General features: G+C 28.9%; 2 protein-coding genes across 2 annotated transcripts in view; one reads left to right on the top strand and one right to left on the bottom strand.

The window, feature by feature from the left end:
* Positions 1-14115, bottom strand: part of LOC100207659 (glucose-6-phosphate exchanger SLC37A2) — a 43464-nt gene extending 29349 nt beyond the window's left edge. The window contains exons 1-2 of the mRNA XM_065799706.1: positions 13977-14115; positions 3163-3249 (exon numbers count right to left, since the gene is read on the bottom strand). The gene's annotated coding sequence lies outside the window, so the exon portion shown is untranslated. The remainder of the gene's footprint in view (positions 1-3162; positions 3250-13976) is intronic.
* On the top strand, positions 686-10456 carry LOC136081301 (uncharacterized membrane protein-like). Its single transcript, XM_065798608.1, has 4 exons — positions 686-968; positions 1139-1287; positions 6486-6647; positions 10370-10456. Exons 1-4 carry the CDS (start codon positions 686-688, stop codon positions 10454-10456), a joined length of 681 nt encoding a protein of 226 aa, XP_065654680.1.
* Positions 14116-25171: the final 11056 nt, after the last annotated feature.

The following is a 25171-nucleotide window of genomic DNA, read 5'->3' as shown; positions in this document are numbered from 1 at the left end:
CAGTCAATCCCTTGAACCAGAAGGTATAGAAGATTTTAAGACTAAATTAGTTGGTTTTGGTGGTGATGGTGCAGCTGTAAATAGAGGAAGTAGAACAAGTGTAAATTATTACTTCAGAAAGAAATTCCATGGATAACTTTTGGACAAGTATTACTTCAGAAAGGACAAGTATACAAGTATATCAATAGGACAAGTATTACTTCAGAAAGAAATTCCATGGATAACTTTTGGTTGGTGTGTTGCACATCGCCTTGAGTTAGCGTTTAAAGATAAATTTGCAGAAATAAAAGCGTTTAATGATGTCAACAACATCATTTTGAAAATGAATAACATTTATAAAAAATCCCCCAAAAAGTTACGACAGTTAGGAAAGCTTGTTGCTATCCTTGAAGAGGGTAATTCATTTGACATTGCAGGTATTCGCCCCTAAAAAGCATCAGGTATATTGGATTTTTTTTTTCAATTTATCTATAAAAAAACCTTATAAAATAATATACTTTATTACATGCTCGTTTTTTTATACAACAAAAGTTCTTTATAAAACAGTGTTTTGAGCAATAAAAACTTTTTATAAAATAAAACACTTTTGCAATAATAAATAGGAACACAATGGATTGCACATAAAATTCAAGTACTTGAGATGATCTAAGACAAATATGGAATATATATGAAACATCTCGAAAACATGGCTGCAGATTTCAGTTTTACTCAAGCAGAAAGAGCAAAGTTTAAAGGGTATCATCAGAAGTGGAATCATGGACGAATATCTCTTAATATAGCATTATTCATAAAAGTTTTATCGCCAGCAAATTTGTTATCTTTATCTTTTCAAAGCAACGAAATTGACTCCGTAGCAACATCTGGATTTATTGAACAAACTAAAAAACAGTTAAGTCGCTTGAAGAAAAACGAATTTAATGATTTACCAACAGTCAAACGTTTCCTTGCAAAATTAACAAACAACAATTGTATGACTTTTATAATATGCCGTTACGTTATGCTGGCTTCGCTGGGAGTGTAAATAATATGCTAGATACTTGGCATAACTTATTTGATTACATTGTCAAGTATTTGGCACCAGATAAAACTGAGTACCGTAAAGTATGGTATTAAATTTTTTCGAGTTCTATGAAAAAAGATTGGAGTCCAGTTCTACTTCTTGTTGAATTGTTGCTCGTATTGCCTGTTTCGAATGGAAAGGTTGAGCGTCTTTTTTCACTTATGAATAGAATTAAAACTGACACAAGAAATCGCTTAAATGAAAAACGGCTAAATAATCTGATTCAGGTGTGCACTGATAAAAAATATTGAAGAATTTGATGTGAATCCTGCCATTGAATTATGGGCCTAACATGCGGTGCGAAGGTCTACACAAGAAATTCAAAAAATTTATTCAAAAAAAAAGCAACAAAAAAAAAACTATAAAAACATTAATCGATTTAAAATCCTCATCAGACGAGTCTTTAGATTTAAAATCGTCTTTTGATGAAACTTTGGATAATGAATCAGATGAAATGTATCTTCAATAAAACATTTTTAAGTTACATAAAACTTTGTTTTTTGTAACTTACGCAATTATTATAGTAGCATTACATAAAACGATACTTGATTAAGTATTCAGTTTAAATTATTTTGATATAATATACAAATGTTTGTTTTTTATTTTTTTTTTAAATATAATAAAAATGAAAAAGGAATACTAGTTCATTCATTTTAAAGTATCAAGTTATTTTTTTTAACCAAAAAATAAAATTAAAATTTTGACCGCCCAAAAAAAACAATTGACCGTCAATTTTATGTATTAGCCAGTCAGTTTGACCGCTCGCCTTTGATTTCTTATTTTCCACGCTGTATATATATATATATATATATATATATATATATATATATATATATATATATATAATATTTATAATACAAATATGTCATATCAATATTGTAATATACTTTTGATTGCTATATATTTTTTACTCATTATCTTATTTAGATTTAAAATTATTAAATATTAACTGAGATACTTCTAAATTAAACTATAAGGTTTGAACTATTAAATGAGATGCTTCTAAATTAAAAAATATTATTTTTACCCTTTTATTTTTTCTGGTTAATCCTTTATTTTATTTATTTGGTTAATCCTTTAGTTTATTTATTTTACCATTTGTTAAGTTTGTATTCCTTCTCTTTGATTTCAAGTCAAGCCTCATTCTACTCCACATTTTTCACCATCTTGAACAGTTGCTTTATTAAACATTAATCAATTTTTACATCTTTTTTACAAGAACATCTTTCTTAAGAACAAATGTCCTTTTACTATTCCAAGAAGCTTTTCAGTTTATAGTTTGTTTATTTTTAATTTTTTCTTTAAATTATTTTGGTTTTTTTGGTGCATTTTTTTAACGCACAAATTATCAAAATATGCAAAAAATCAAGGCCAAGTTGTCAAAAAAAAAAATATATTTGCTTGCATGGTCATATAAGGCGTGTGAATGCACACCTTTCATGAGAAGATTTATAATGAACACTTTAAATTGCATTTTTGCTATTTTGCTAGTAATGTGACTTTTAATATTCCATATAGTACTATTGGATGTTAATGTTCCAAAGAGTACCATTGGACAAAAGTTTCTACCTCTTGTAGAGAAAACTAACAAGTTTTGCAGCAAGCATCTTTACATTTAAATAGTGCTTTTTTTTAATTATGTTACGGAATTTGAAAGAAGTAAGTTGTTGCAGTAAATTTTTTGGTTGTTGGTAAGCTATTACTGTATAGTTAAAAAAACATTTATACACTTTTAGTAGTGGATAATGTAAGTATTTCAAGAGTATTTCAAGATTTTTTTTAAACCACACTAATCCTCCTTTCTGCGTATTGATTATTTTTAAATGAGAAAACTTTCCTCATTTAAAAATAATCAATACACAGAATTTCTATCCGAAAGAAATATGAGGTTGTGATTTTAAATAAATATAGAAAAATATAATCTATTACTGAAATTTATTTCAACAATTTATTGAAGCTAACTCAATAATTTTAATACAACCATAAAAATAAATAATTTCAACAAATTTCAGAGTATCATTTACCTGATTCTATTCACAGAATGACATCCCTTATCACTCTGAGCATTACCTAAATTTTAAATAAAGATATTAAAAAAATACCTGGAGTACTTTCCAAATACTTTTACTTTAGTACCACTGAGATGCCAAACTAAAGCTAAACAATTCCAAGCCACGAAAACTTGGTACCTAAAAATTAGTAATTACTAAAAAATTAGTAAAAATTAATATTAAAATGCCTAATTTCTTAGGGTGAATAGAAATTAAAATTGCTAAAAGCAAAGTTTTGCTTTCATGATCAAAAACACTAAATGCTGTTGGCATTTAGTTAGTGAGCGGGGTCCCTGCCCCAGCTCTGGCTTAAAATGAGACTTTTTGCAAACTTGGCCCTGGCAAAATTATAAGATTTAATAGGGGTTGATAGCCAGGGCAAAAAAAAAAAACTTCATAATACTTTACATATTATAATTTTATGCTTACATTTACTATTTATTAAATAATGGCATACATTTATATACTTTTAAATTCTAATTTACTTCCAACAAGATTGCAAGCAATCGCTATTAAGTTATGAGTTACTTTAAAATAGAGAATAATTTAAATTACTAGGAAACATATAACTGAAGACATTTCAAAAGTTGTAAGAGGTATAAAAAAGGAAAACATGAAGATGGCTAAAAGTTTTTTTTGATGTGCAAAGAAAAAAACTGGATTAATAAAAGTTTTTATAGCATGAAGGGACAGATATAGTAGAAGGATGCAACATATTGAATAAAAAACCAAGCAAAAATGAGTTTTGGTTTATCGTTATAGTGATGATAGCTTGTTTGAGCATTGACCATGATTGTTTTTGTAGAAAAAAGAAAAAAATGCAACCTTATGACAATGGGAGAGTGGCTCAAGCTTGGCAGATAAAGCAGGTCTAATTACATTTACAATGTGCTTTTAGACTTCGTCTGAAAGTAAAAAGATTGTTATTCATCAATATAGGAATGTGAAGAATATTGCAATATTTTTTTGCAGTAAATAAATGAGTTTTATTATCTAACAAAAATTGTAGACTTTAGGTCCAGAATTTAAATTCATAAGCCACTGCAAGTAGTAAACGACCGGGGCTAGGTTTGATAAAATACAGCCAGGGCCCGGGCAAGGCCGGGTTTGTGACAGGGGCTGCATGAACACTTATACATCCTCAAGTATATTTTTTTTTATTCAAAATTCATGTTAAATCTTTATATATATGCATATATAAACATCATTATGATCAACATGATCCTCATAATCATCATCATTATGATCATGATCATCATCTGATCATCTTCTCTTTCAGCAAACACTACACCATATAAATATTAAAGTTTATATAAATATGTAAGGATATTATATAAATATGTAATATGTATTATATGCCAGCATCTAAATAAATAGCAAACATGTATGTTTATATCCATAATATGTATGCATAAAGCGCATCTCAGAAGCTTTTATTCTTTCTGGAATAAAAGTTTAAAAGCTTTTATTCCTTCTCTTTATTTTTAAGTCAAGCCTCATTCTACTCCACATTTTTCACCATCTTAAACAGTTGCTTTATTAAACATTAACCAATTTTTACATCTTTTTTACAAGAACATCTTTCTTAAGAACAAATGTCCTTTTACTATTCCAAGAAGCTTTTCAGTTTCAGAAGCTAATGTAAAAAGGTGTTAAGCTCTGTTATTCTCAGTTTACTCTTATCTCAGATGTTAGGTTCTAGGAACTTTTGGTTAGTCTTCATCAGTTTCAAAACTATAGAAAACACTTTGACCTCTTTAACTATCCTACGATTAGTCTTTACTCTGTTGTTATTTTCTTTATATAAAGGTTTTGAGATTAATTTCTTTTTTTCTAACTGCAATATTAACGTTATTTTTGAAGGCCTACACTCTTTTTTATTTCAAGTCACTTTAAGGGTACCACAAAGCTCTATCTTTGCTTTTGAATTGTTTCTTATCTACAATATCAATCTTCATGAAAATTTTACATCTAAAGTGGCTCTATTTTTAATCGCTTAGAACAAGCAGCCGATTTTTAAACTGATCTCTCTTTTGTAACAGCCTAATTTCAGATTTAAATTCTGGACTTGAAATTCACAATTTTCGTTAGACAAGAAAACTCATTTATTTACTGTTTAAAAATTTTGCAATAATGTTGGCATTCCTATATTGATGAATAACAACCCTTTTACTCAGACAAAGCACATTGTAAATGTAATTAGACCTGCTTTATCTGCCAACCTTAAGCCACTCTCCCATTGTTGATATGTTGGATTTCTTTATTTTTTTCTACAAATACTATCATGGTGAATGCTCAAATGAGCTGTCTCTATTACAATAAACTAAAACTCATTCTTGCTTGGCTTTTTATTCAACAAGTTGCATCCTTTTACTGTATCTGTCTCTTCATGCTATAAAAACTTTTATTAATCCAGTTTTTTTCCTCGCACATAAAAAAAACATAACTCTTACCTATTTTCATGTTTTCCTTTTTTTATACAACTTGCAACTTTTTAAGTCTTATGTCAACGGTTTCCTAGTATTTTAACTTATTATCTATTTAAAGTAAGTCATAACTTAATAGTGGTTGCTTGCAATCTTATTGGAAGTAAATTAGAATTTAAAAATATATAAATATATACCAGTATTTATTAAATAGTAAATATAAGCATAAAACTATAATATAAAAAGTATTGCATAAAATTATTTGCTTGCCCTGGCTATCAACACCTGCTAAATCTTATAATTTTGCCAGGGCTGGGGCCAGAGCCAGGTTTGCAAAAAGTCTCATTTTCAGCAAGGATGGGGACGAGGCCCCGGTCACTTACTAACTGCAAGGCTGAGGCTGTTACAGAAGAGAAATCAGATTTAAAATCGGTTGCTTGTTCTAAGCAATTAAAATATTAAGAATTTTTTGTCACAACAAGAGTATAAATTTGAGTCGTCAGCAAATAGGGCCACTTTAGATTTCATGGAGATCGTTGTTGTAGATGAGAAACAATACAGGAGCAAAGATAGAACCTTTTGGTACCCTTAAAGTTACTTGAAATAAAGATGAGGGTAGGCCTTCAAGAATAACTTTAGCAAGATAAAAAAAGAAGGCATAATAATAGACAGATTAGAAAAAACATTGTATTAAACAATGTTTGTTAAGAAAGATTAAAAGAATTTAGGTATCAGCATGTAGAGAGGTAGCAGCTTCAGTAGATAATGGCAGTGGTAGAAGTAAGAAAACTTGAAGTGAGTGCCTTACATATTGTATGAATGAGCTTTAATTTAAAAATAAAAAAGCTCGACATTGTTTATATTAGAGTTATATCAACAACCATGATCATGATCATGATGTTCATCATCATGATAATGATCATCATCACGATCATGATCATGCTTTAGGCTTTAGCCTTCCTCTTTTATGCTGTTGATGATGATGATCATGAACATGATAATAATGATGATGATGATGATCATCATCATGACGATGATAATGATGATTATGATAATCATCATCATGACAATGATAATGATGATTATGATAATCATGTTAATCATAATGATGTTTATATATGCACATATATATATATATATATATATATATATATATATATATATATATATATATATATATATATATATATATATTACAAGTTTTTAATAAAAAATATTTTAGGATGTATAAACGTTTATGCAGACCCCATCATAAATCTGGCTATATTTTATCAAACCCGGCCTTGATCAAATATTAACCCCGGTCACTTACTATTGACATTACCATTAAAATTAAATTAATAATACTTTAATAAAAAGGGTTAAATTTTTATAAACAAATACCCATATAAATATCCTAGAATTGTAAATTTTCATTCTTCTAGCTTTTTTATTTTGTACTTCAAATGATAAAAAATAAGATAGAAATGTGAGATAAAACAATATAAAAAGATTTCAAATTAAATATTAGCGTTAACTTATGTTTTATTTCACTACTTTTTTCCATTACTATTGTTATTAGCAGTAGTTGTAGTATATAGTCTTTACTACTGTACATAATATTAGCTTGAGTCTATATAGCATACTTAATGATACACTAAAAGTAAATTTGAAACAGTGAAACAATATTTTATGTTAAAAGTTTCTTTTTTTTTTGTCAGTGTAATTAAAACGTGATAAAGATAAGACATCAGTCTTATGTTTGCTTTTATAAATATAATGAGATCAGATTTAGTAAATGTAAAAAAACTTGATAGAGATGATTTTAACGCCAGTTTGTTGATTTTTTTATTCATAAACCATTTATTAGTATTTTAACTTTTGTGAAGTGATCAATAAATGAATTTTATCTATATATGTGTATATTGTATAAATTTTATTTGTTCATTTCAAAACTTATGATAAAAGCGTTTATAATAATTTATAAACATTAGTTGAATTTGTGAACTTTTAATTCAACAAGCATTTGAAATGTCAGTATTCTTACTTTTAGTTACTTTATTTTAGTTATTTTACTTTATTTTAAATATTTGATTTTTTTACTCAAATGTTTTTGTTATGTGAACATGAGAGTGAATACTTTAAAATGTAATTATTATAAAACTATAACTTTTTTTAATTTGATGAGTGATATAATACTTTCGAAAAAATTGCTATCCAAAAACTCTAACAAATATTGTTCAATGATGACATCTAAGTCTAACTTAAATTAGTCTATTTCACAGATAAACTGCAGTTTCTGTAGTGGAATATTGCTCGGTCTATCTTTTTTGGTTTAACAGTATACTCACAGTCATTAGTACCATAATCAGAAGTTTCTGGATATTCTGATATATTAGAAAAATTTCAGATTCTACATTTCTATTTGATAAAGGAAGATTGCATGCACTGCTACTTTAACTATTTCATTAGTCAACTTTTTATGGATGCAGTTTAAAATAACTTCATTATCTTGTACCATTATTGCAAAGTTGTCCTTAAAATTTAATCTGCATTTCATAAAAACTTTTATCTTCAGTTGCCAACCAGATGCCATCTGTTTTTGTAATATCAAACACATTTGAGAATTTAACTATAGAACATTTCTGATGGTATTTCAAAAAAGTATAATATTTTTTAATCTCATCAATTTTCCACCTTATTGATTTTCTTGTTATGAGTGGAAATTTCAGTTAAGTACTTTTTCGTATTCTAGTTTTAATGAGTTAAAAGATTTTTTACGAATAAAGAATTTTTCCAAAGAATATGAAGAAACACAAACAAAATGGTTTTAAAAACTTTAATTTAAATTACAATCCAAAAAACAAGATACCAAAAAAAAAGGAATATAATTTGGTTTAACTGTACAATAAGAGCATCTCTACCAATATTGGCCAAATCTTTTTGCAATTAATAGATAATTTCCTATCTTCAAACCCATTACATAAACTATTTAATTGAAACATCAAAAAGTATAGCTATAGTCGCTCAAACAACATTTCAAAAATCATAAGCCACAACAACAACTACAAAAAAAAAAATATATATATATATCAAATAGCACGACTAAACATTTCACTTGCAATTTCAAACCAAAAGAAATCTGCCCATTGAATAAATATTGTAGAGCAACAAATATAATTTACAAATGCATAACATCTTCTTCAAACACACACAGCAAAGCATACATTTGATTATCAGAGGGCGGGTGGAAAAAGAGATATGTGAATCATAAGCAATCATTTAAAAATAAAAAACTTTTAAATGCAACAACTGTCCCAAAAAATATATATGGGAAACTAAAGAAAAATTCAAAGAAACACCTGAGTTAATTTGTCTATCCTAAAAAAAGCCCGTGCAACAACACCACAAAAAAATGTTCACTTTGCTAATATGAAAAACTAATTTTATCTTAATTTATAAAAATGCTGAAAACTATGCAAATTCATGAAGTTAATAATAACCTCTCAACCGGAAGTATAATGGCAAAACAACAAATGTTTTGTTAATATCTCAATAAATAATTTGTTTTGGTAATTTTAATAAACTCAAAACTTATTTTCTACTGTTTATTTGCAAAATAAACAAAACTTGTCTCGGCACTTGGGATTTCCTTTAAAGAAAAATAATTTCACATTTTATATCTCTGCTCATTTAAATCAAAACTGCTAATGTTAATTACTTAATAATAACTTTATTAGCTCTTGTGCGCAAATACTATTTAAACTAATACTTAATACTAAGTAGACAATCATTTTATAAAACACTAATATAAATATTGTTAATGTTCTATAAAACCAGATTTAAACTAATTATCTATATATTTTAATTATAATGTGCAATTTAGAAATTTTAAAATCATCTATAAATCATATAAACTCATTCATATTTTTTTTTCTAATCATTTTAGTTGTTCCCAAGTTATTAATAAATTAAGTATTGTATATAAACTTTATTTTTTGAACTTTTTATTTTTCAAACAAAACAATATTGAAGTTGAACACACAGCTACGTTAATAAAATACATAATTTTTTTAAGTAAATTCATTTTTTTTTAAAAAAACCAAAGCATTACATTTTTACAATCAAGTAGCCCGGTTTTTATCATTCATATTAAAACATTGCAATTAGTTATTAATTTCAATTTATAGTTTAGTATTTATTTCATTTTTGTACAAAAGTTTTTATAAATTTCACACAAATATTTTAACTTCTAAAACCCCTTTTTAATCTATTTTATAAAAATTTTAATGTAATAGTTATTTTAAAGCTTATATAAACCAGTACTTTTTATTACACTATTAAATTTAAGTTATGTAACACTTGTTTTCACGCTAAAAGTTTTCACTATTAAAAGTGTTTATAAAATTAACCCTAGAAAAAGTTTGAAAAGATTCATAAAAAATATATATTTTATAAATGTAATTACGTATGATATTCTTTGGCCATTTAAATACGACGGATTTATTGTAAACATAATTATTTTGTTACTATATTTAATAAAGTAATAGGTAAAATTAATAATTTATGTATTTAATATATTTACATAGTAATTTATGTATTTAATAATTTTGTATTTATATTATACATTTTTTATTACATATTTAACTATGTATTTAATAACTACATAGTTTATTTATTTAATATATTTAGGTAATAATTTATGCATTAAATAACTTACAAAGCATTTTGCATAATATAGTGATTTTTTAAAAATGTAATATAAATATATTTTTCTTTTCAAATTTTAGTTTTTTGAGCTTAGATTTTTTTTGTTAGATAATATATCTTACAAATTTTCTTTTTATTTTCAGTGCATTTCAGTTGTCAAAACATATTGTGTAAAAACAAAATATTTTGTGCGTGTTCAGGAATGGCATTCAAACGCACTTCTTAAATAATTATTGGACCAGTAAACTTGAGTCTTTATTGGACAAATTGTTCAATAGAAAAAAGTCTGTTATTTCAAGCCCTGCATAAATAATATATTTGTCAACAAGCGAATTCAAGTAACATATATAAATAAAACTATTTTAAACGCATTTTCAAAATTCAAATGAATTTTATGAAATCTTAGTATATGCATTTTCCAAATTACATCTTGATTATTTTTCAAACCATGTTTTTCAAAACTCCAATTTTTTTTTTCAACCAGTTAATCATGATCAGCAAGAACTAATTTTGGGAGGTCAAACTATCAATTTTAGAGATTATTAATATATTATATATATATATATATATATATATATATATATATATATATATATATATATATATATATATATATATATATATATATATATATATATATATAGATAGATAGATAGATAGATATAGATATAGATATAGATATATATATATATATATATATATATATATATATATATATATATATATATATATATATATATATAAATAGCTTGAAAAAGATCTGACTTCTGCTATAGCATGTTGAGCTTTAATTCAGTAAAACCCAACTTTATTCAGCCAATCATTATTGCAATAATCTAGATATTCCTATATTTATGAATGATAATGCACTCAATGAGTCACCTACCCTTCATCGTCTAGGATTAACTCTTACTTCCAACCTTTCTTGGAAACCATATACCAAATTGATTGCAAAATTAACATCTGCAAATACTGCATCTCTTTATCGTGATCAACACTTTCTTACCCTGGATTTTATTCTTTATCTTTACAAATCTCAAATCCGTCTTTGAATGGAATATTGTTGCCATATCTAGGGTGGATCTTCCTGATGCCCTTTCTCTTTTAGACACTTATATATACTATAATAGGCACTGCTCTAAAGAGTTAGTGTCTCTGGTGCCATCTACTAAAAATCGTTCTCATGTTATTCATCATTCAATTAAGTCTCATCCTTTTTCTGTGATTGTTCCTAAGTGCTCCAAAAATTCTTATTCTTCTAATTTTTTCCTTTAACATCAGTTATTTGGAATTTGTTTCTTTTATCTTGCTTTTCTGATTCATATAATCTGCTATTTTTTAAGTCGTCTGTCAATCGTTTTTTTGCTCTATAAACTTCATCTTTTCTCTTCCAGTAACTTCCAACTTTAATAGTGGTTGCTTGCAGCCTTGTTGGAAGCAAAGATGTGGAAAAAAATATATATATATTAGCCCTTGGAATTAGAAAAAAATGAGGTCAGCAATAATAGTCCAAAGTTCCATGATAAAAACTTTAGAGTTTACCATACTTTAGAGTTTACATAGCATACAAATGATTGACCAAAGAGTTCAGGTGCAATATAAAAATAGTTACAGTCATAAACCTAAATAATAATACTTTATTTAATGACATTTAATTAATAAAATTAAAATGTCATAATAGTTCTTAAATTCAAACTATGGTTGAAAGTATGCTAGAGTTGTTAGTTTGTATTAATCAAATTAAAAATGTTTCATAGTTGAACCATCTTTAAATTGTTTCATAAATTGTTTCATAATTAAAACATTAATTTAAAAACATTTATTCCAATTCCAAAAAAAAAAGGTGTTCCAATTTCAACAACTCTTCCCGACTAAAGATTGTTAAATATGCAAGGATATTGTATGCCAGTATATAATAAATAGCGATGTATTTTTATCTATATATATCCTTATTATATGCCAGTATCTAATAAATACTGAATGTATTTATACAATACATAGTATATATTTTTTGAGTAAATTTTTTCCTAGTCCTGGCTATCAACCACTGCTAAATTTTATAACTTTTCCGGAGTCAGGTTAGTATAAAGTTGCAGATAAAGATATTACTTTTAACCCAGCTGCTAGATATTTGTGCTAGATATTTGTAAAGATGAAAAATATTGTAGAAAAATCCAGCTGTTAGATATTTGTGCTAGTAAGTGACTGATGCCCCGGTTATTTACTAGTACAAATATCTAGCAAATATCTTAGAACAAACATGAAAAAGGGCGGTTGTGTATTTCAGGAACCCTCTATAGTGAGTCCGTAAAAAATGAGTTATCTTTTATGCAAAACATTTGTTAAAAAACCATACCATAAACCTGAACCCAACAATAAAATTAATTTCATTGAAAGCCATACCCAAACTAAAACCCTGGGTCAAATTCTGAAGGTATGATTTACAACAATATTTGTTTCGTATAAGACTTTATTACGGACTTACCAAAGAGGGGTGCTTGAACTACATGTCCACCTAAAAAAGATTTATTTGCTTAGCGAATATTTTTGGTCTGTGTTTGCTTTTGAACTGTTAGATCAAATGCCAACTTTTGAGAAAAGAATAGAAGCAAATCCTGCATCCTGATTGAAGCTGAAATAACACCTACATCTGTTCAGCAAAAGCTAGAAGAGTTCATTGAGACAAAATTAAAAGACTACAGTGGCACATATATATATATATATACACACACACACACACACACACACACACACACACACACACACACACACACACACACACACACACACACACACACACACACATATATATATATATATACACACACACACACATATATATATGTATATATATATACATATATGTATATATACATATATATACATATATATTTATATACATATATATATATATATATATATATATATATATATATATGTATATATATACGTATGTATATAAATACATACATACATACATACATACATACATACATACATACATACATACATACATACATACATACATACATACATACATACTTACATACGTACATACATACATACATACATACATACATACATACATACATACATACATACATACATACATACATACATACATACATACATACATACATACATACATACATACATACATACATACTTACATACATACATACATACCTGTGGTCAAATTATGATAAGTGCAAAATTGGTAACTTTGAGATAAGTATACAGTTTTTTTATATTTTGTTAGATTTTTCATTTGATTAAACTATGATTGCTGTAGTTTAAAAAAAAAAAATTTATTTTCATGAAAAACAATTTATTTTTCATTATTACCCGATTTATGAAAACAATCAAATTTTCAAACTCTTCTCCTGCAAAATATTTGCACTTATCATAAATTGAACAATGGGTCACAGATACATACATACATACATACATACATACATACATACATACATACATACATACATACATACATACATACATACATACATACATACATACATACATACATACATACATACATACATACATACATACATACATACATACATACATACATACATACATACATACATGCATGCATACATGCATACATACATACATATATACATATATACATACATATACATATTAAATATGATATTTATCGAAATTATTACATATGATATTTATCGAAACCAATTACATTTTTCTATATAAAATTCTTCCTATACTAAAGTTTACTTTGATTATTACCTTGCAATAAACTTCTGAAACAAATTCTTTACAACTTCAAACCTGTATTAAAACTCAAAATTTTTCACGGTTTTGAAAATTATATATTTTTTTTATATCATACTAAGGCCGTCGTCAATTATAAATCAGTAAGTTTTCTATTTCTTGCATTAAAATTAGTATTTGATCGCATCTTATATAAATCTATCTAGTATCCAATCTCTTATTTCTATTATTTTTTTTTTTTAGTCAAAGTCGCGATTTTTAAAATTATTTTCAAAAGCTATTGTTTAATGAAATTTTAATCTCAATAAATAAAACTTTTAGCGAAATTCAAAAAGTTTTTGTAACCACCACGATCTTAAATATTACAGCCTTTCAAATAACGACACTCTAAATTCGTTTTTTTTTCCCGCTACACTCTCACTGGTGAAGCACAATTATTTAAAAATATTGCAATTTGTAACAATGCAATATCCCTGGAATGGGAAAATCGTGATCTGCGTAATTTTAACAGCGCCAATAGCAGGGCTGCCAGATTGGCCATTTCGCGGCCAATTTCGTAAAACTAACCATTGCAAAATTTTTGGCAATTCTTCTCGGCAATCTTAGTTTCATCATTTTTTTTTTAATTTATTTTTTTCATATTTAATTGGTTAGCAAAAGAAAGTATCACTCAAAAGGCGATCAAAGTCCAATTGCTAATTTTCACTAAAACATTATTTTGACGTCAAAGTTATTTTACAAATAAGTTATTACTTAAACAAAGCTTGCATATCAATTATAATATTTTCAAACACGAGACATTCTTAATTACATAAAATGCATTTATATTTCCCAATAGTTAGAATTTTACGGTAATAAAGCGTTTACTGAAAGAAGTTAGCATTGCAAAAATGTCGATTATAAGTCGGTTTATTTTGTATAACTATTTCAAAAAATGACGCTAAAGGTTATGATCCTCATAGACATTCGATAATTGGCAGCGCCTTTGATCTATAACAATGTGTTAAACGTCATCTATTTATACGTTCTTGCTAAAAGTAAACAATATAAAAAATATCAGCATGGATCTATTTTTAGTTACTCTTAGGTGTTTAAGATGGTTTTAATATGGTAAAAACTAAGCGATTTCCATTAAAAAAATTAATTTTTATTTTATTGTTAACTTTTTATAAAATTTAACTTTTCGACGACATATGACATATGGAGAAAAATGGACAAAACAAAAAAAAAAAAATGGTCCTTAATCCTCCAATATAATTTTTGTTCCTACGGGCCTGTAAACTACTTAAAAACCAAAGTTGTAATTCTAATAATGTTGTTAGTTAAAATGAGTGTATGAAAATTTTAATTAATATATTGTTTTTAAACTTAGAAGCTTGATTTCTCAATTGTATTTTTTTGTCTGACTGCGAACAGCAAATCATTCATATCTTAATGATATAAATTAAAAGTGCTGCCATTTTAAAAATTATTATTATTTTAAGTTTTTCTTGTAAGGTTTTGTTAATTACACTATAATCTATCAGTGCGGTAAGTTTTAGCTTGTAATGTCATAAAAAAATGCCGCAAAAAAAAAATTTTTTTTACTGCAAAAAACATAGAGTAAACTGAGGTAAGAGTAAACAAAAAAAAAAAAATCGAACGGTTTAGCAATTTTGTTTCTTTTGCATTCATAGAAAGCTAAAAAAAAAAATCTTTAAAAATGAGAGGCACCGTTTTGTAGAGAATTTTGTGCTCTATCGAAAGGTGTAAAAACTATTTTAAAAAATTTAATTTTGTCTTTGCAAACCTAGTAATTCTCACTCACGTAAAAAATTTTTTTTTTCCAAAAAATCAACTTTAAAACTCCCAAAACAAAAATTAAATTTTACTAAACAAAAAAGGCCATTTTGTAGAAAATTTTATGGTAATCGAGATTCTCTCTTCAAGATTGAATTTGCTAGTTCTGGAAAAAATTTATGAGCAAAAAATTAATACAAATGTTTTTATCTAATAATTTTAAAACAAATGACTCGTACTTACATTCGTAAAGCGCAAACAACTTACAATGTAGAGCAATTGCAACTTGCAGTAGAATAAATCAAAAAAGGCGAAATATCTCTCAGTAAAGCTTCAGAGGCATACAATATACCAAAGGCAACTCTTAACAAGCGTGTGCACAACAAAGCCCAAATACATGGTAGAAGTACAATTACCGTGCTAAGTACAGCATTTGAATTTGTTCTTGTTTCAGTACTTATCAGTTTAGCCGATTGGGGTTTCGGCAGAACATTCGCAAATGTCATCGCAATAGTTAGGGAATATTTAGTAACTACAAATCAAAGTCATCTGGTTCCTCCAAATGGTATACCAGAATGAGAATGGTATCAGGGTTTTACGAAACGATGGAGTCATAAATTAGGCGTCAGAGTAGCAGGCAATATTTAGTCTCACAGAGCTTCCTTTTGTACCGAAGACAAAATAACAAGTTATTTCAATACACTTCAAAAACAATTTGTTGAAGCAAATATCAACAATAACACTGCGTACAATGTGTGGAATTTTGACGCAATTGGATTTTCAGGCAATCAAGGTAAACAGCACATAATTTGCCGGCTGGGTGTTAAACGCCATTTAAAATTGGTTCGTAACAACGAAAAAATTAATTACGCAGTCGGTAATTGTGTCAACGCTACCGGTACAATTCTGTCACCATTCGAAGTTTACAAATCAATATCACGTTTGTACAAAGATTAGTGTATAAAAGAACCACCAAACACCGTATTTACAACATCCAAGTCGGGTTGGATGGAAGAGAAACAATTTATTCAATGGCTCACTATTGTATTCATACCGGCAATCGAATGGTCAACTTAAATTAGATAGTTTAAGCAATTAATCAACTAATCAAATGTTTTTTTAAATTACAGGTATTTACATTTTTGTCTTGGACGGACACATCACACATGTGACTTACGACGTTGCACGTATTTGCATTGACAATAACATAAGGCTGATATGTTTATCGGCTCATTCGTCCCAGATACTTCAACCGTTAGACGTAGGTGTGTATTGTCAGGTTAAACGAGTTTGGCGCAATTACATACAGAATTTTAAGCAGCTAAAAATTTCAACAACTTAGCAAAATTCATTCGACAACAAGCAAAACCTTTTAGCTCCGGTGACGCATTTACACGAACACAAATAATCGCTGGATTTCAAAACACTGGTTTGTTCCCACTTGATATTAGCAAAATTAATTAACCAAAATTACAAATTGCTCAAAATTTTAAGTACCATCTCAGCCTGCTTTATTATCTTCAACCGACCCTGCTTCATCATCCTCAACTGAGCCTGTTTCATCATCTTCATGCAAGTCTGTTTCATCATCCTCAACCGAGCCTGCTTCGTTATCCTCAACTGAGCCTATATCTTCACCTAACATCAGTCAGCATCAAACTCCAACAATTTGCCGACTTTAAAGTTTAACAACGACTCCTGCTCAAACGTATCAAATGTTGCAACACTTCGCAGAAAGACTCAAAGGCAATTTGGAAAATGTTTTACAACGCCACCATATTGACATGCAAAACAAACCCAAAAGAGTCAGCATTCCGTAAATATATATATATATATATATATATATATATATATATATATATATATATACAAGGCCAATATATATGTATATATATGTATATATATATATATATATATGTATATATATACATATATATATACATATATAAATATACATATATAAATATATATATATATATTTATATATATATATATATATATATATATATATATATATATATATACATATATTTATATATATATATATGTAAATATATTTATATTTATATTTATAAAACCATTATTATTTCTGAAATCCTTATGAAACTCTGGTTCTTTTGAGACCCAGGTTGATATACTTTAAAAAAAAAAAATTCACTTGTATATGGGAGCCAGTATGTAATTAAGGGTCATGATGGGTGACCTTTTTCAAATATTAAAAAAAAACCAATGATTTTTCAGTTACTTTCAAACCCAAGTTCATCTGTTTTTTATATTGGAAACTAGAGGTACAAAAAAGTCACATCCCTAATATAAATTATAATAAAGTATTTATAGTAAAGGAAGGAGGGGGGGGGTTATACTTCTTTGATTTAGTGGATCCTGATAGTAGAAAGATTTTTAGATTATAGGATTTGTGGGCAGGTAAGGGCGTAAACTTTTTTTATGATTTCATTTTTAAACAGTCTGCCTATTAGACATAACTTACTTCTGACTTTTTCAAACGTAACAAACTTTTTCAACATAGCGAGTTAAATATTTAGAAATAAAAAAAATTAATTTCAAAAACATGAAGGGGAGGGGGCAATTGCCCCCATCGTTCCTCCCTATGGATCAACCCTTGAAAGAAATATTGTTATGGAATTTTAAAAAAATGATATGCATAATTTTCCTTTACAAATAAAACCAAAAAATTCTCTAAACATTGTATTTCGCTTTGCTCGAGATTACAAAATGCTATATGTAAAGAGTAAGAGAGAAAGTTATGTTTGTTTTGTATCAATAGTTTCATCCTAAGAATGTACTTATATAAAAACTTCTATGTGTTTTTTGAGAATCTAATTAAAGTTCTAATATTGCATTATCCCCATTCTTCTTGTTACCTCAATAATACAAGTCACTTAACTGTTAAACATCTAAACCACTCCTGCTTCTGGTATGAAGTTATTTCTCGCTCATATTCTTTTACAGTTTGTTGTCCGGGCAACACTCATCAACAATCAACTCTCAAGGAAACTACGTCAGTCAAAACCGCCGTATATAATTTCTCCCACGCAATTCAATTACACTCCTCCTTGATTCTCAGAGATCGCAGTCGGAAGAGCAACAATCTTCAGAGTATCGAAGGGGTATCTGTCGTTCTCGATTACTCCTCCGCAGGAGCACTTCGGTTTCCTGGACCTCGTCGCCAGTCTCCAGATAATTCGTGTCCTCGCTTACCGGCGTGGTCTCCATGTTTTCGCCGCAACTTGTACTATTATTGCCAACCTCTATTTCTATATTGGTCACATTATTTATTCAAGTTTGCTGCCTTCCGCTTCTCGATCTGATGTGCTTTTCGTGGCGCGGCATTCCGTCTACATCAATCATTTGTTCCGACACATCCCGAGTAATGGTACCTAGACACCATTTAGTCACACATTGTGCCTCAGGTGGCTTCAACCACACACTTTTACCAACTCGTGAGTTTTCAGGCACATTCATTATTAAATGCTCATCCTCTTTGTACAATCCTTTGATCCTTTCGGCATAGGCGTGCAGTTTACTCATTGGATTTGCTTCCTCTTTGTCAATTGAGAAGTTGTACCAATAAACAGCCTCCAATATGGAAATATTTGATTGCTTTGCCACTCTTTTGACAGATTGGTGGTTTCTTTCAATGATGCCATTGAAAGAAACCACCAAACTGTCATTGCACTCCCGAATTACTTTTTGTACATCTTTCTTTGTTGCAGTTGGGAACTTCTTTTGAACGAAGTGTAAAGTTTTTCTGACTTCAAAAGGTCCAGTCAGCTTGTATATTTCCAAAAATTATTCTCTATCCATCAACGCCATTCCGGCACAATTCGTAACGCCGTTATGTTTTAACATTCTCATCCGCCAACCGGGTATTCTAGTTAATAAGTCGGCCAAAGTGTCCTTCGACAACACCAGATTTACGTGGACATCCAAATTATAGTCGTCAACCAACTCCCGGAACAAGTTCACATTTAAACGAGAGCTCCTAATGCCAACAATCTAGCATCAACCCATGCTTTACCCTCATCACTACGCACTTCCTCATCACTACGCACTTCACAAACAGGGTCATTTTCTTTCACCCTCTTTGACACTTCTTCCAGCACACACCTCATCCCCACATCATGGACCTCATCATCCCACCCATTCGTCAAAGAAAAAATTTGTCCTCCTCGATAATGTCCTCAAAATTTCCTCCAGCCGATCCCTTTTGACAACATTATTTTGTTGCCAACCTTCATCACGGCCAATCTGAGCACTCGTGTTTCACTACCATTAATCCTTTCACCACCCTTACTTTTCAAGCCATATTTTGAAAAATGCTTTCTAACTTATTCCATTTTAACCACATTCTCATCAACAAAAATATCATCTACATATGTCGGTGTCCCTTTTTTCACTTTTTCATCTTGTTCAACGATGGTGCTCACTACTGATCTCATGATTATCGGTGCCACATTAGGTCCAAAACCAAGTCGCGTCAGTCAACACCGTTTCCTCTTAAACATCACCGTTTGATACGGCCATAGTATCAAACGGTGATGTTTAAGAGCAAACGGTATATTAAAAAAAAAAAAGCGTATCAACCTGGAGATATGCTTTTCGCAGGTCAATAATTGCTGCGTTGTTACCCATTTGTCTTCACTGCCTCAACTTCTCAGCAGAGATGTCCAAATCTCTTGTGAATGCCTCAATGAACCTATTGATTTCCCTCCAGTTTAGCATCGGCCGAACTTTGTTTTAATTGCGTTGAACCACTGCCATGAGTAGCAGTTGACCCTTTGGCGATCCCATCGTATGTTCATTATATTCCAGTAACCATTCTTGCTTTATCCACTCCCGTAATTTGCTCTCATACTCTTGCTTAACGTCTTCTGGAACCGCGTAATGAGAAACTGTCTTCGCAGATAGCTTTGGATTGTCTCCTTTTTTTCATATCTATTTAACTGTCCAGTCCACTCCATCGAACACTGCTTTGTGGTCCCGTTTCTTGATTTCAAGTCGTGTGTTTTCTTCGTTTTTTGCCATCGCACAAACATTTACCCTAAACCTTACTTTACCTAACGGAAGAATGGAAACCACTCCTAGCAATTGTATTGAACTCATTCCAAGCATTACATCTGCTCCAAACGGTCTGAAACTTGCCACTAGAATCCGACCCCATGCAAAGACATTGCCAACCCCAAGCAAAACCATTGCCGTTTAAACACATCTTTGAACTTCACCTGCGAATGTTGTAACCTTTACATTACTCGATCGCTCCAGTTGGTCGTTCGAAACCAATTTTTGAAAAATAGTTATCGTTGAACATCCAGTACCGACAATAGCTCTCGCGTTATTACCATCCACCTTGATTTGGATGACCACAAGTGTGCTTAACCACGGGCATTCGAGAGCGAGCTAGCACACACCGAATCTTGAAGAAACTGCTTCCGGCAATCCAACAACAAACCCCAGTCGCACCGCCTAGTCTGGCAACTTCGCAAGACACGACAAACGTTTCAGATTCGCCAAATAGACGTTCACTCGTTCTTCATCGCTCACCTTTCGCTTCGTAAACAACCCATATGCTGTATAGGCATCCAAAGAAAAGGTTTGCAGCAAGACATCCTTAATTTTATTCGCATCTTTATTTTCTTCTTCTCCCAAGCCTTCGTAGGCTGCGTAAGCATCACTTTGCAACAAAACAAGAAAGAATACTGTCAACTCAACGTCTTGCATCTTCGCAATCACTTTGGTTCGCTGCATCCAAGTTGCGGCATCGGACGTCCCATCATATTTTTCAAAGATATCCAAAAATCTCAAAGATGACTCCATTACTGCCTGGTTAGCTAATAAATTTCTCGCAGGCAACACAACGTTACAAATTTTAAAATTTTTCTTTTTACTCATTTAAAAAACTCCCTTTACAAAAATTTCACGTTCAATTTATGAGGTATAAAACAACAAACCACCTTGAATATGCATTAAAAAAAAGCAATTGAAGTGTAAAACTATAACTTTAAGCAAAGCTGACATTTATAAAAAACTGTATGCAATGAAGTATGACAATGACGGTTTGCTCTTTGTTACAGTTCTTTACAAAAATGAATGCAAACAATAATTCAATTGCATTTAGTTTTTAATTAATTCAAAAAAAAAAATTTCAGTGTTACAAGTATAATACTAATTTTAAAACAATTAACATCTGTTTGCACATATTAAGAAATAGATTTTTGTTGTTGTTGTTGACATTATTTTCATTTATTTTTACTATTGACTTTACCAAATGTTCTGTGTTACTAATGGTTTACTAAATGTTCTATATTATATATTTTTGATTAACAAAAAAAGTCGAGATTTTAGAAACTTATAACTTGCGCTGTTGGTAGTAATGATTGCTTCTGAAGTCATTGTTTTACAGACAATTTATGATTTGAATAATTTGCTTTTTGTTTTGTTTTACATTTGCAATTGATGTGTTTGATATATATATATATTTATATATATATATATATATATATATATATATATATATATATATATATATATATATATATATATATATATATATATATATATAAATTATGCATATCAAATGTATGCGGTAGTGGTGTAGTGGTAGAGCGCTCGCTTCATAAGCAAGAGGTTCCGAGTTCGATTCCCACCACGTCCCTAGTAGTACCGCGCTCAACTTGTCTCTCCGCGAAGCGGCCTTGCTCGTCAAGGTTTGTGTTTCGGAGTTATAGAGTTGAGAGAGGGTTATAACCACGAGTAGCCTCATCATGTAGTGGCCTTCTCGGCCTAGGGGAGGTGAGTTACGAAAATATATATATATATATATATATATATATATATATATATATATATATATATATATATATATATATATATATATATATATATATATATGTTGCACTTATTCTCACTTGATTTCTATGATAAATATTGTACTGCGGTATGGAAAGAAGGGTTAAAAACCATACAAGAATACATTCCTGTTTGTTGGATAGATATGATAGAGAAGTGTGTATGTTCCTTCTGAACCGGATAGACCTGTCATTCAAATGATTACAGATTGCACAGAGCCTGACCTACAATGGTTTTCATTTCCTCTACAAAAGTGGATCGTTTTAGTGGTACTAATGTTTTTGATTTTATTAAAAAGATATATATTTTCTATCAAAATATTTTTTCATAACAATTTTGTTTTATACTTCTAAAATCATGTACATAGAAGAACCAAATACATGATACATAACAAAGAGCAACGCAAATAATTTATTTAACTCTTTTGTTTACAGATTCTTTAGTGGAACTTGAAAATTTATGTAATGCAACTACTGGGAAGACACAGGGTCAGCAAAAGTAGAGCTAACAAATACAAATAAAAACGACGATCTTCAATATTTTTTCAGGAAAATGTACATTAAAATTTTTGTTTAGTTAAAAAGTCTTTTTTTAATAAATAAGAAGAAAAATATTATTTGTGGTGGTGAATTGTGGCATTAAAGCTAAAAGTTTTAGTATAAGTTAGTTAGAATGCTCCTGTTATTTATGTTTTATACTTGACTATAATTTCTAAGTACAACAAGTAATGTTGTAGAACACTATTATATCTATTTCATTGTTTATAATTATTTTTTATAAATTCCTTGTATTCCTTGTAGGAAAAGTTCTTAAAGCTTGTTATTATGTTATGATACAATAACAGGTAAATTATTCCATTCCTTGTTGTGGTTAATAGTAGTTGTAGAGTGTGACAGTTAAATTCTTGATTTCACTATGACTTTTAAAAGTCATAAATACATAAAAGTGGTTGTTGCAAGAGTTTTATGTAATTAATGTGTTATGTTTTAGTGTTTCCTAAGTTAAAAGTAAAAGTTCATTGTCATTATTTGAAGTTATCAAACTTATTATACCTTTCAGAAACACTGGTGAATTATCTTGTGATTCAAAATTTTTTGAAAAGATCCAATAATGGATTCAAAATTTTTTGAAAAAACCCATTAATGGTTATTTTTTGAAAAAACCCAATAATGATTATAACAGTGGTGTAACTTTTATAGATTTTTAAAGAGCATTTTCATAATCTTTTAACACACATCTCCGGCCCTATATTATTATAGCATTAAGAGTGGATATTCTCTTATATAATTTCTCTAACGTTTTTTAAGTTTACCTTTCCAAAGCTACCAGAACAGGGTGTAAACCAGGAATAAAATTTTATATCCGTTTGCTTTGATTGGGAAAAAAAATCCATAAATAAACTTCACATTAATGGTTTTTGTTTAACTATTTTGTATTTATTTATTGAGCACTTATTTGAAAATGTTTTTTCAAGGTAAAAAAAGAGAAGGGTTGTTGGTTAGATCAAATTCACCAAAAAAAAACGAAAACTGAACATAAATGAGGAAGCTGTTGACAACTCATCTGATGAGTTTTCACACAATGGGGATATACACTTTTAAATATATATCCCCATTTATTTTAAATAACCATAAAACATCACTTAAAAATAAAGAAGACAAGATAAATAGTTATCTCTCTGGCAAAAATTTCAAAGGTGGGCGACAAAAAAAATTCAAGTTGACCAATTTCCCATTGAAATGGGAAACTTTCAGCAAAAAGTTTTGCATTGCTTAAGCGACCTTAAAGAAAAAATGCAACTAATCGAAAAACAACAGTTAAAGATTCTGTCATTTCTATCAAAAAGTAACAATAAAGATGTAGACGATTTCGAACAAATGACCACCACCGAAGAACTTTTAGCACAGAAAAAAAATTAGTTGACAACAAAAAAAATTAAACTAATGCTTCAGAGGTGGAAGTTATAAGTTTAACATGAATTCCATGAGCGAGCGTTTGTTGTTGTATAAATGCAATTATATCATGCAAGTTGCAAATAAATATAAATGTTATATATGGTAATAATGTACCGTTAAAGTCATATACGGACCATTTGTCCTGGTCATCATCTTCCAACTGTGTATTCATTATTACTCAGATCAATATCCAATGCTTGGAATTCTTCAGAAAAAGAAACCAAACAAGTTATATCAGAGTGGCTTAAACACGCAGGAAAACGTTTTAGCAGACTATTACCATGTCAGGCTGTCAAACTCTTTATTAAATAATGCTTTTAGTTATTTTAATAATAAAAGTATCAAATACTTATTATTTAATTTTTATTACATTTACTTTATTTTAATGAGCGAATTTACTAAAAATAACAATTATTAACATATGTTGATAATTAATATATATTTATGCATATAATGTATAAATCATAGAACTAATGCATAAATAATGTATATATAATGTATACATACATGCAGAGGCGTAGAAAGAATTTTTTGGTGTTCGAGATAGGTAACTTCCAGACATGGAGCAAACTCCAAACATTTATATGTTTATACTTATGTCAAATAATG

The sequence above is a fragment of the Hydra vulgaris genome, chromosome 06 (genome assembly GCF_038396675.1).
Source record: "Hydra vulgaris chromosome 06, alternate assembly HydraT2T_AEP".
NCBI classification, from domain to species: Eukaryota; Metazoa; Cnidaria; class Hydrozoa; order Anthoathecata; family Hydridae; genus Hydra; species Hydra vulgaris.
The sequence above is the reverse complement of the archived record's forward strand: the minus strand, read 5'-3'. Positions and strand labels throughout refer to the sequence as shown.